This window comes from Macrobrachium rosenbergii, chromosome 53 (genome assembly GCF_040412425.1).
Source record: "Macrobrachium rosenbergii isolate ZJJX-2024 chromosome 53, ASM4041242v1, whole genome shotgun sequence".
Lineage (NCBI taxonomy): Eukaryota > Metazoa > Arthropoda > Malacostraca > Decapoda > Palaemonidae > Macrobrachium > Macrobrachium rosenbergii.
The window spans coordinates 12,747,029-12,761,324 of record NC_089793.1 but is presented as its reverse complement, the minus strand read 5'-3'; the positions used below and the strand labels follow the sequence as shown (position 1 = coordinate 12,761,324).

General features: G+C 36.9%; 1 protein-coding gene across 6 annotated transcripts in view; it reads right to left on the bottom strand.

Annotated features, from left to right (window-relative positions):
- Positions 1 to 13,691, bottom strand: part of homer (protein) — a 351,701-nt gene extending 338,010 nt beyond the window's left edge. For 2 of the 6 annotated variants that reach the window (XM_067096692.1, XM_067096695.1), the window contains exon 1: positions 13,479 to 13,636. In XM_067096692.1, coding sequence (XP_066952793.1) covers positions 13,479 to 13,504 — 26 coding nt within the window. In that variant the 5' untranslated portion in view covers positions 13,505 to 13,636. Of the gene's footprint in view, positions 1 to 13,478 lie in introns of all 6 variants that reach the window. The other 4 variants (XM_067096704.1, XM_067096694.1, XM_067096697.1 and 1 more) reach the window with 4 other exon arrangements.
- Between the last annotated feature and the right edge of the window lie 605 nt (positions 13,692 to 14,296).

Genomic DNA, 14,296 nt, shown 5'->3' with positions numbered 1-14,296 from the left:
TTTATATAAACTGATGCTATATAAAATCAACCCTCGCATTACCTAAAGCCCGTCACTAACGTTCAGGTATACCCAGGAGCCACTTAGACCTCTAAGTGGGTCCTGGGTATACCTCCGCAGGTTTGCCTGCAAAGTGGACCTGTGCAGGCATCCCTTCACCACTAACAATACAGTCTATTTGCTCATTTCTCTGTCGCAGCCACAACATTAACGGCCGATGCTGTCAACAGCTCGATGTCTAACAGCAACAAAAAATAATAAACGCCGAAAGAAGACGTCCAGTGAAGGAGTGGCTACTATTGTTAACGTATGATGTTAACAATAACCATACTTAGTATACTGTTGCTTTATTTTGTTCCATTGCTATGTTCGCGTGATTGATTGAATATGAAATTTAGGTCTTGAAGACAACGCGCTGGAACCCAACATCATTATTCAGCGCCGTAATGAAGGTGAAATATATAAATTAATATGATATATTATTTCGTTTTCATTTTAAAAACGAATGACATACAAGATGCATAATAATAAATAGACGCAGATAGGCCTCTTCATGTCTTACATTACTTCGTTATGTTGAATATTCATTCTCGTTTCAAAACTTATATAATTATATGGTTTATATACATGAATAAAGTGCCTTTGTCAGCAGCAGAATCCATGTCCTTTAGTTTTTAGACATTTAAAATATGCAGATTTTTTTCATCTGTGATGATAGTCTTTGGATTTTGCTTGCCCAAGAAAAGGCTCATTCTAATAGATTTCAATGAAATCGTCAAGTGACTCAGGAATGGTACCACTGTTACTTGCAGCCTTCAATATAAAAAAAAAATTTTCCCGTGGAAAAATTTCAAAATTATACATAAATATCACTCTGACAACCCCATCAATTATTATAAAATAGATAACTCCGATATATCATTAATGTATAAAAGCTTTTAGATTCAGTAAAGTTCAGCAGTTTCTGTTTCTGTCAGGAACATTCTCTTAGTCCGACGAGAAGAGAACTGAGGTTACTGAGCAAAGAAGGTGGTCTCCCGCCTCCCGGGCTCTCCCCACACTCAAAGTTCAGGTGCGCATGTGCAAGTCGTTTAGACGCAGTCATGTCCATTAAAAGGAACTATTTGTTCAAGCCGTCTGCGCAGGCAGAAAACACTGTGCAGGTTGTCCACATTAACGTTCAGGTGTGATGCACAGGTCGACTGTGCAGGCATAACTGCGCAAAATACCTGAGCGTTAGTGGCGGCCTTAAGTACAGTAATCTCTGAAGCTTCATTTATTTGCCCTTGTGAGGGCAGCAAACTACATGTTCCCTCAAAAAAGCTCTAGTAAATATCATCGTGAAAGTCGTGAATATGAATTTCAGTGCGCTCAGACTTCTCTTTTCCTACCATTATTTTGGGACTGTTATGTATAATCAGACATCTATATAATGCTTATTGATTGTCACTGTCAAAGAACTTGAAAGCTGGGTATGCTTTCACTAGTCGCAGAGTTCGTTCGTAAAATTGTTCAAGAATAGCCAATTAGAATTTTAATTGACCTGGCAAATATATATAAAATGGGGTTCTATTTTTTAAGATGCTTACTCAAGAGATGGTGATTTGTTAGCATGGAAATTACTTCAGCTCTGATCCCATTTTCATCATTTCTAAATCATCTCAACAATCACCTGAACGTATATATAGCAAGCTTCATAAAATTCAGTTAACCCTTTCGCAAAATATGTCGACATACACACGAAGAAATATGAAATTTTTCTGATGGCTTGTCTAATAATTCATGGCTACCTTGATATATAGATATATATATATATATATATATATATATATATATATATATATATATATATTATATATATATTATATATATTACAAAAATAGATAAAAGCAAGATACGGTACTTACAGTTTATGCCTTGGTACTCCACCAAATACTCTTCTTAACATAAAATTCAGGAAAACTTACCTTTTCTTGAGAAAATAGGAAGCAAAAATATGTTCTACATGCACCCTTTGAGTGAGTAATAAGAGAGATAGAGAGAGAGAGAGAGAGAGAGAGAGAGAGAGAGAGAGAGAGAGAGAGAGAGAGAGAGAGAGAGAGTCCTTATCTACCTATAAAAGAAAGGATGCTAGCTGTCAACTGAATAAGACGCCATTATATTTAGGACCCATCTTCAAATGGTATGCTTCAGTCACGAAACCAAATTATGATTTGTCAGATTTTCTTAAGAACTACATGATCATCATATACAACAAGGGATATGACAAATATGTACCATCTACCTGCTTCAAAAACGTTTACTTCAGTATGAACTTACTATCTCAATTTGAAATATAGTACAGTACAGTACAGTAAAGGATTTTAATGCATGATTTATACTGATAATACAGCCTTAAATAATTTTTATTTTGTTACAGTAATATTCTCTATCACTAAATAAACATCCAATAATGAACTGTTTCATGGGTCTTCTTCAAGCTATAACGGTTAACTGCTTGTTTCTATGAACATGGGATGCAAAACATTTATGCACAGCCGGAAAATTACTTAGCAGAATACCTAAAGAATTCTGTCTTGACATATCTAAGCCTACAAAATAAACCAACAGGAATCAGCAATGAATACGCAGAATTTTAACTGTCCATCCTTAAGAGTCCCTCTAAGTACAGTATTACAGTATAAAAATTACAGAACATACCTGACACTGTGGACGAGATGAGACCCATAGAACTTCAAAAAATGTCCACTTACCTGGAAAAAAAGAAAATCTTAAATTAATACAACAAAAATCCATACAAATAACTTTCACTTTATAAGCTGAAACGTCATTACTGTACAGAGAAATACCAGTAAATTACTATAGCAGCAGAAAGGAACAAGCAACAAGTTATGGTACAATTAGCAAAAATTTACCTACAGAATATTGGCCTTCTATGACCAAGAGCTAAGAGATTTGTAAATACATGCATACTTTATCCCTACAAAAAATAAGAGATGCCTGAACTTGTGAAGTGAGTGAGATGTAAATCAGATTAGCTGATAATATTAAAGCAGCAGGACAAAGAACAGTAGAAAGGGCAAGGCAATCAAGAAAAGGGACATAAATGAAGACACAGACCAAATGACAATTCAGGAAGTTTATGCCCATATAGAAGATAGTGAAAAGAACTTACAATATTTCACATCTAAACCTGTCGAAGGAAAATGTGACATAAAACATTAATGATTGTGTAATACTTCTGATTTTTCTAAAACTCTCAAAATGAAAGACAAATGTAAAAAATTACCAACTAACCTAAAGTAAAAACTGTTAGAAATTAAACTACTACAGAAAAAGAAAATACAGTATACAGTAGTACAAATTTTCTATTGAAATTACAGTACACTTAAAATCTTTGGGACCTTCCAAACCACAGAAACCTCTTTTTAATTTTACCATCTTCATTTTTCTAAGCCTTCTTTCACACACCAGAGGCTCTACATTATACTCACACTTGAATAATTACAAAGCTAGTGGAATTTGGCATTCAAAGCAATAAAGGCAAACAGATCTGGAAAAGTTATTAGGTGATATCTTAACATGAAATGCATATATATTTTTTTTTATCTGAAAAGCTATCCAAACTCAAACTGACTATGATATATCATTTGAATGAACAGATTTCTAAAGGCATTTCCACTGCGCTTCACTACATACAAACAATGATTTACAAATCTGTACTTTTGACTGTAAGATGAAAGGTCTTCAAAATTTCCACACTTCATAGCAATAAAACATATATGCATGCTTTGCAATCTTGCAAACTACAGCATACACACAATGCTAATAACTGACACAGTACTTTTTAAACGCATTTTCACGTTGCCAGCCTGGTTGAGCTAAAATAAGCACTGTTTGTAAAACAATGTTTATGGGCTCTCCTATAAGCTGTCCTCATGGAACTGTTTAAAATTTTCTAATACTGTATGTCCACAAACCAGAATTTAACCTCAGCTTTACTTCCACAGTTGTGTACAGATGTAATGTCAGTCCACCACTAGAATTATCTCAACCCATCTTCATGCCAAAAGTGGAAAATAGTAAACAAATGAATGCATATTCTATGGTAAAACGTTCGTACCACATACACAATAGCATAAGTATCAAGCACAAATTGAAGTGAAGACCACAGCATTTTATTTGTTATTAAATATGACATTATATAATTATAGTACTGTATATCCATAATGGCACTGAAACATTCTGCATAAAAAAATTGTTTCTCATATCCTAAAGCCTACATAAAAAAAGACAATAAACATTACATGTGTAAGATGGTACTGCAATATTATCTGATGTCCTCACAATAAGATTTGTGCTTTAAATTAGGCTACTTCAGCTTACTTCAAAAGTAGCATAATTACCTCTGATTCTGGTACACATTCTTCAGTGGAGGTGCTATGTGGAATGAGCCACAAGGATAGGCATACTGAATAATACAACTGCTATTGCCTAGGCCTCCTGTAGGTTAAAAGTACAAGGCACCTTTATTTGAGTACCATCATAATGATGAAAACCTTATACACTTCATACTACTGGCATTTGTTTTGGGCCATTAAAGTGGTAAATTCAGGAACAGAGACCATTATGTCAAGTTTGTTTCATGAAATAATTATAACTTCTTGTCTTAAGTATCCCCAACCTTAACATATCCAAATCAAAGCATTAACCAGGGGTAAACTGAATCACTAGAACAACATATTCCCAAGACAACATGAGTGCCAAGGTCTCTGTAAAATTTTGTCACCAACGTCTTCCCTGTGGTTTATCTTCCACAGACTTCTAATCATCTCTCCAGGTACCTGGCTCAGTGTTTTCATCCAAGAAGGCCTACGTCTCCCGACTTTACTGGTGCATTCAAGAACCTAGCTGACATACCATGTAATATTCCCCTGGAGTGATGCAAAACTCCACTTCTCCATCATTATCTCATCTACATATGGATGTCCATAATTTCCCTAATGGTATCATTTCTCACTCCATCCTGCCATCAGATTCCTTGTATTATTCTAAAAGAGACATTCTCAAATTGACAAAATCTTTTAGATCTAGGCCCACAGTACTTTCAATGTCATACCATGATTCATGTTGGTATTGCAATACAGATTGTACAAATGTACATATGCAAATTCAGCCTGTTTGTTCAGCCTGCCTTTTTTTTTGGTGTTTCATTAAATTCTAATACAAGAAAACTTGTATTGGATATTACTGTTCCTACATAACTGAAAGATTTAAACCATTATTCCACTCTTCATCTACTGTAGTGCTAACTTCTTAAACCATTATTCCACTCTTCATCTACTGTAGTGCTAACTCCATTACTCCATTTTCAATCCTAGTGTTGTTTCGTCCCTTTGTGCATGAATTGTCTTTTTTAAGTTTTTCTTAGATCTACCTTGAGTACCATCCCTCTAGGGGTACTATGCATTCTATTAAGCAAAAGGATCCTGGGATAAAGTCAGGATATGATATATAGAAGTATGAAGGGTTTTGGGTAGCATCTAGAAAACTGAGATCAAGATTACAGAGATCAAATGCTAGAAAGAGCACATCCTAAACCCCACCACACCTCAAAGCCACAGATAACTCTATACTGTAGTAGAGTTTACACTGCTTATTTAATTCATCAAAATATCACACGAGATTCCAATAACCATAACTGTCCAAATTATTTTTACAAAAACTGAAGAAACACAAATTTCAATAAATTTCAGTTCTTACATCCTCTCAACAAATACCTCTTATTTCTATTCCTTACTGCTCCATTAAATACAGCAAAACTGAATGTTAAATAGACAGGCACTTGAAATAGTGAAGAAGTTGGCAACTAAGGAATGTTTGTGTGCAACTCTCAACAGGAGAACCACATGCATTATAAGTGGCAATATTCTTAATAGGTGAGCTGTATGAGCAGGAGCCATTGTGACTTCAAACAAGTAAGTCATGCAAGAGAGAGAGAACTGGCAAACACAGAAACAAGGGCAGAAGAGACAGGTGTTTGTGACATATTGCAGCTAGCTAATGAATGGATATGCTAATAATAATAGAAATAACAAAGGAATACCAGATCAAAACATACTAATTGAAGGACGAAAAACTTGCGTAAACTATACATAACAAGAGAATCATGCTAACCAAGATCAAAGCATGAGATCAACATTAGAGACAAGAGAAAAAACTAGCACCTAGAATGATGGCAAATACCCCTAATTTTTTCCAAATGCAACATCACAATTGTACAAGTACCAAAATAATCAGCATGAACAGTAATTCACCGAAAAATACTACTGATCTGTCACTGTAAAACGATGAACAGCAACTGTTCAAAGAACACAGGTGTATTTTAGGAACTGAAAACCAAACACCTCTTGAATTTCCATTCAGTGAAAGGGAACACCCATGAGGAAGTCAAAACGTTATGAAAATGTAATATGCACAAAAAAAACATAGCCAAAGCATATGAAGAGAAATTATGTGGGAATATCTGGGAAATTTATCAAAATAAGCATAATGAAAAATCTTTAAACGATTCTGGAAGCAACACCAAACAGGTGTGTTTTGTCTGACACAAAACACACAAGGGAATGACTTAACCACCAGCAGAGGCACCCAGGATCATGGATGCACAGCCACCCCAGGGAAGTATTCTTCTCAATATTCTGAAGTGTGTCTGCTGGGAGCTGTTGACTGCCAGATAGGCATTTGCAAACTGGTAGGATTTGTGTTGAAACAAATATTAAAGCCCTTTTGTTCAAGATACCTTCCAATGTTCCTTCCCAAACAGCTTCCAAATTATACATTTTGACAACTATCACCTTCCACCCTACTTCATGAGACCAAACTAAATGTACCTCAAAATATTCTATGTTAACTTTTTAACCATATCCTCATGATTCTATATTTCTTACCTTTCAATCTTTCATATACAACATATACAACACAAACAATACATCAAAAGCTTTATTTTTCTCTATTTCAAATTCAACGCACAAGGAGAGCTCTCTTAACAATCCCTCCATACATCCCAAAAGAGATCCTGCTACTTTACTTGCCTTACATCGAACACCATCACAGTGCCTCTTCAAGTCCCACTAAAACTGTCAAAATTAGTTATTGGTTCACATTTATTTCTTAACATCTCTGGGCTTCACTCATAACTATTGGTGTGTGTTACCATCAAATACTCTTCCAGGAACAGAGACTTCAGTAATAATGAACCATACAAATCACTCTCATGCTCTCTATTAACTGCGCTTGCTATTCTCCTTGCACAGATCAAAAGCTAAATGTCACCCTGTGCAAACACAATCTTCCCAAAGCTCTTCAGCTACCCATCAATTTTTAGTACCCACTAGAAAGAAAGAATGGGTGTCAGAACAGGAGGGGACACTCTCCTGCGGTTAATGGATTTGTATGAACACGAACATTATAAAAATATTATTTTTGTTTGCTCCTAACAACTCCATTAACTATATAATACTCGAATTGCAATTTAGGAGGCCAAAGCCAAAACAGACAAAAGACCAGGAGAACTAAGAAGAAAGTGAAAGAAAACCAGAAAACTAAGATGAAAGCAAACTATATGATCCGAAGACCTCCTCACAAATGGCACAGACAGCCATGTAAAGCCTAGTTTGTATTCTATAAAACACCACTTGGTGCTCCAGACACTTACCAGCCCTCCAGCACTCACTAGCAGCATACACTTCAAAGAAAGGTACAATACTGTCACAACCATGCATCTAATGTGCCAAGAAAATAAAGGATGATAACATGAGATCAAAGAAGATGACAACAACTTGCAATCAACTCCCCAATAACAGAACTCAGCCCACTGCAACAACCAGTCTAAATCAAAACATCCAGGTCCTGTATTTACAAGTAACATCATATAGATAGACTCCTGTAACGGTATTTATAAATAAAATCAAGTAGATGGAATCCTCTAAAGATGAAATGGCATCTCCATGTACCTGCTCAAATAGCAGCAATTAACTCCAAGCTATAAAAAAGTAAACAAAGAAGAGAAAGCAAGATTCTCATAAGCCTTCATTTTCAACTGAGACAAAATGCTCTTAAATAAGCACAAGGTATCACCTGACAAAAACCAATGGAGATACAGTATTCCAGTGTTCTTCAAGACTTTTGATGGCCTGGGTGTCAAGAGATAGGAAGAAGCAAGGCATACTCCTGAGTACACAAGGCCAGACTGCACACACTGGATGAGAAAACCTTGTCTTACTGTTCTAGAGTTATGGCAACTACCTTACAATCCTACTGCGATCAGTGTACAGGGCAATGCTGCCAAAGTAGAAGAATTCAAGCCTAGGTGGTTGAACTATACTAATAATGGATATCCTCTGTCTAATATGTGGGTATTTGGTGGTATAGAGAGCCTAAAGAAGTGCTTGATGAACTTGAAGGATGATTCTCCTGTCCCTTTCATAAAGAATACATCAAAGCAGAAGGCTTGATACAAATACTGAATGGATGGGTTGTAAAGAAATAACAAGTGAGGGATATCACAACAGTACAACCTCACAGTAGTCAATAGCTATAATTACTTTGTCAGTCCTCAACAAGATTTCTGAAAACCAGTGGAAAGTCAAAATGTAACACTCCCATTGTTGGAGCGAAACAGCAGTATTTTCAACAATACCTGATATAGGCAGTCCCTGGTCTCTGGTTATCAGAGGGGGTTCCGTTCCGACGGATGCCTTTGTTAGGCATGCATCAGCACCAACACACGATTATCGGCGCCGATAAGTGGAAATCAGCGCACATCGGCACCAAAGATCACCGATTTTGGTAGCTAGGCAAGCGCTGAAAAACCGGAACGCCAATAACCAAGCCCACCGATAACCAGGGACAGACAGTATATATTATTACCCATCAGATACTTTTTTCAACTGAAAGCACAGCAATTCCAGCACAAAATGAATTTTTAAGTGAATATGATGACAATCATGTAAATCTCTTATTCAGTGGTCTTGCAGTCAACATTCCACTGCACTGGCCCTGTATTAAAGTTCTGGTTAGGATTTGAAAGATTTTCACCTTACTGTCCCTATGAAACTGGAATGAGGGATTGGAAGGGATGTGCAGCTTTACCTGCCACATCATCAGCAGCCATTACTCCCCATGGTATCATGTGGGTGGGAAGGGGCTGGGGTACTGATCATAGGCCTATATGTATTTTTGGTTTAAATGATTTTGTATAACAGTTCAATGACTTGTTCCTTGTATGTACTGCTCATTAATGACATATAAACCTTTAAACCGGCACTAGAGTAAGAGGCACATTCGTTAATTTCTCCTAAAATCACCGGACTACCCCCATCAAAACCTTCCAAGCATACAGATGAGAAATAAGTAAGGTTAATGGGGTAGAATTTGTGTAGTTCCTAACAAGAATTTAACTTTATGTGTCACCAGAGATATCAACGGTAACAACCAGATCAGTCACCACAGGCCCAAAACTTACATTCTTCCCTCGCAAAGACATTATTCACTTTCATTATTAACACCTTATTAAGCTTACATTAATAATTAAATTACTAGTTATTTCCATACAAAAAAAGTTTCAAAGATAACTAGGGTTACCAGTCCAACTGACATTTCTTGGTTAGGCTACAGCTCTTTAACCTAAGGATAATTTGTTGAATCAACTAGGCTAGGCTCAAATCAGATCATATCTAAGCTAGGCTAGGCTAAGCAGGTAGGCCAGGTAGGTACTGGGTAGGTCTAAACCTGATAATCCTGTCTGTGTCTGAACTACCCTCTACCTTATAATTAAGCATGCTAAACAGCCAACTAAGAGCTAGCTGTAATCTTAACATAATGACTTGAAGTAGACTAAGAACCTGATTCAAATGAACAGCTGAACTTGTTACTTGCATTTAGTCATTTGTGGCAAGCTAACTTAGGCCTCTGGATAGGTCTCTAAGTATACTGTCCTATCAATTCACCAGTACAACAATTACGCTTCTGAAGTCATAAGCAGCCCCTAGATTGACTATGCAAACTGAGACTTAGTAACCAATGACTGACGCCACTTTTAAACAATACTACTACTAGCATATTTAATCACACATCAATATACAGTAGTTAAACAACAAAATGAGGCAACAGAGGGTAGTGGATGACTTAACACCACCATGATGGCATGGTAAATACTGTACCACCAAATAATTTAAATTACAAGGCAGATAAGCAAATTATGCTGTCATGTATTCTCACTGCTGAGCAATAAGAAGGAAATAAGCCCAAATTCAGGTGTTATGTCAACAAGGGTAGACCGTGCAGTAATTTATGGCCCTGGCAGAGGGGGAGACAACAGATGCACTGAGTGTGAGAGAAGGCAGGCCTCTCAGTGGACCTATATGAGAAGAGAAACCTTAAAAGTGGAAAAAACAAATTTAAACTCCATAATTACAGTACTGTATTATTAATTTATTGATGAACTTTGATTACAGTAATTCTATATTTGGTATATTAATACTTAATATATAATCTTTAATGCACAGATAACCATAATTTTTTTGTAAAAGGATCTGGCGATTTGCATATTTAAACTAAAATATCTGAAAATGCAAGTAATGGTGATGAATGAGCATCCTTTACAATAATAACACCCAAGAATCCACTATTCAACTCGAACTTTTATAAATTAGCATACAAAAAGCCCAGCTCCATAGGATAGGTTACGATGTATTACAGCCCAGTATTTTAATCTATAATTCATGGTCATCTCTGCCAGGTTAGGTAGTTTCCACTACTGCTGAGCTAGGTAGGACCCAACATCCTGAGCTGGGTTAGCCTAATTTAGTATGTATTCCACTAATAATCTGCATTTTATATGTGATTTATATTTCTTATTATATTAGCTACTGATGACTGCACTATTAAAACACATTTTCAGACTGATTACCTCCTCATTTATCAGTTTCTGACCATTCCTGTAGGTAAAACTTACTGGTTTCAGATTCCCAAGCCCCCAAGTTTCCCACAGGGTACTATATACTAGCCATAATTTTTAGATAGAGTGGTTTACACCAGCGATAACAGACAAACGAATAAACACACAATGAACAGTTCATGTATTTAGAAAAAATCAATATATATTATTACCATTTTTGTATCCAAACTCAGAAACTGTGTAATCTCGTAGCAGTTGTCAACAGACATTAACAATAATACATCAACACAATTTGGCTTTACCCATAATGGTAACTCGAATCATTCAGCGCTACTACAATACCAAATATTAGCATCTGAGGTGCAATCACACACAAAAATCCTTTGACCTGGAACCCAACAGATATACCAAACCAAATTGACAAATGTCATGCTTAGTCACAGGTTCCATAAATACATACCATATTATTGCTACAGTTTGGAATAAAAGGATTTAACACTGTATACACCAATGGCTAAAACAACCTACAGCCCAAGGAGCTGCATAATATCCAAAGCTGCAGTAACTTGACTGACATTCACCTAAATACCTTTGAGCTAGTAGAGAACTCAAACCAAGCATAACTTTTGACTTTAAAGCTAAGCCTTAAAATATGATTCTACATAAAGCCAGAAATACCTACTCCATTTCTATGTTATTTATGAATAGTTGCCATGATAGTACAGTAACACCATGCAGAAAATTTACAATTTGCCAACATTTTGTGTTGATCTTCAGTTTACAATTCCTAAAGCCTATCTTCTGTCTGCCCTGGCATATGTGACGCCGCAGAAGACAGGACCCAGCACCGGTGTGGCTTATAGTTACCCCAATCTCGGTAAAAAGGACTCATATTACGTCTGCATGATTTTCTGTGCAATTTATCAAAACTATATGACCTATGGTGCCATTTTGAAAAAGATACACAGATAACTACAAACAAAATTTCTGAACACAGTGCCATATGTAAAGAAATGGGTTTAAGTTGGTACATCACTGGCTATCAATATCTCGGAGGTTCTGCACAATGCTAAGGTATTGAGGAAGTCAATTAAAAACAACAGAAAAAATGAAATGCTCTTTGTACCAATTTAACAACTTTACTAAATTTCTCATTCACTGTTAACCCAGTCAGTGGAATGTAGCACCTACGGTAAAAACCTAACCTAACCCGTAATTTCCATTGCCACATTTTCCAGGTTTCAAATCTTTGTATTTTCCTTTTCAAGTTTTAATAAGCACATACATATATTTTTCAGCTGCCTCATAAGCACCAGTTGACCTATCTTTTGCACAGGCCAAATCAGACCTAAGCTTTAGGCTAATTTTTTTGGTCTTCCACCCAAAACTGCGTTTCCCACAGTAGTCCCCCCTCTCAACTACTTATGAGGTAACAAAAACACTAAGATCAATAGGTTAGCCAAACAATGGTCAGAAACTCATAAAACATAGTAGGCCTATGCTGGTATAAAAGTAGCTTTTGACTGAGTTGTGTTTGGCAAGATATTATGTTAGCCTATCCAAAGCAGGCTATACAACAGATTTTATTTTCTTTCATCTTTTTTCACTACAGCCATATACAAGACAGACACAGACACAACTAAGCTGAGAGAGAGAGAGAGAGAGAGAGAGAGAGAGAGAGAGAATCAGCCTACACCTAATGGGGAGAGAATGAGAAAGAGAATTAACCTAGACTAATGGAGAGAGAATGAGAGACTTAGCCTTGGCTAAAGGGGAGAGAATTAGCTAGAATAATGAGAGAGAGAGAGAGAGAGAGAGAGAGAGAGAGAGAGAGAATCAGCCTACACCTAATGGAGAGAAAATGAGAAAGAGAATTGACCTAATGGAGGGAGAATGAGAGAATTAGCCTTGGCTAAAGGAGAGAGAATTAGCCTAGACTAAGGGGAGAGAGAGAGAGAGAGAGAGAGAGAGAGAGAGAGAGAGAGAGAGAGAGAGAGACTATTAGCCTAGACTACGTCAATTTCCTAAGTTCAACCCGTCATTTTAACATTTATTCTAAACAATGTTATATGACACTTGAATCTATGTAACATTTACGTCATGAGACGTTACGGAACTAAAAAGTGTAGGCCTGAGACTGGTCATTATCAATAGGCCTACCGTAGAAGACTAACCCCTACCTAAGCTACCCTAGCACACAGGTTTTCAGAAAGAATTGAAAATACCGGTAAACCGGTGCACCTGACGCTCTCCAGCTCTCCCCATCGCGATAAGATAAGAGATAAGGCGACGGAGAGTGCGATAAAGGGGTGAAACATAAAATATTTATCTCCCGTCTGGGATCAGCATCATCCTTTTATTGACAGATTCTTCTTCTTCTTCTTCGTCCAGACACAACATGAAGGGAGGTGGGCTGGGCTGCTCCTCCTCCTTCAGGAATGGATCCTTTTTTGATGTCCCCAAAGACGCCTCTTCCCTTCGGAAGACATACACACGACAAAACGGGACGTCTACTCACCCCATATTTAAATTTTCAATTGTCATTGACGTCTGGATTCTTGAAAAATAGCAATGACTCGTTTCCTCTCAGAAGAAGTTCAGTGTTGGTTCACCATAATAAGGAAACAGACTCGACGTAATGATTATTATACTGGAAGGGGGCGATTTTCCGCAGGAGGATCGAAGCCATGTTTGTTTAGTCTGCGCCGCCATATTGCCGTTCAAACCCTCTATTGAGCGACATGAACCGACAGTCTTTTGTTAATACCACGCAACAACGACACCTTTTGTCGTCTATGAAAACGTCTACTGTGGAGTCTATACTTGATGAGCGCAAGGCAAAATCGTCAGTATCATCAGTATGTTGCCGACTCCCCTTAGGAAAGGTAGAGAGAGGCCGCCGCACTAAAGGGGATGATCATATGATAACAGCGTTACGAGGAAATCGACAAAGGATCGTTATATCCTGCTAGACATGTTAAGCCTCATAGATTCATACATACATAGCATTAAATTTCGTTGGTTGCACGTAATGCAGTAAATAATCTTAATCATTTTGGGGGTTCATCGACCCCCGAATTTCAGACAGCTTTGAAGCTGAAATAAACGGAAACATTACAATTATTAATTAAAAGGAATAATCCTGAATGTCTATGCTGAGTATAAACATGAATGGCCCCCACAGTTCAAATTCAAGAAAAGTTCCTTAAATGATTTATACTGATACCTGTGTTATCCTCGTTTTGGCAACTTTAGATAACCATTTAATCTCCTTAAACACCTATCAGTTTTTTAAATTATGCAGATGGATGAAAGATAAAATTTGCCCTTCCCCGT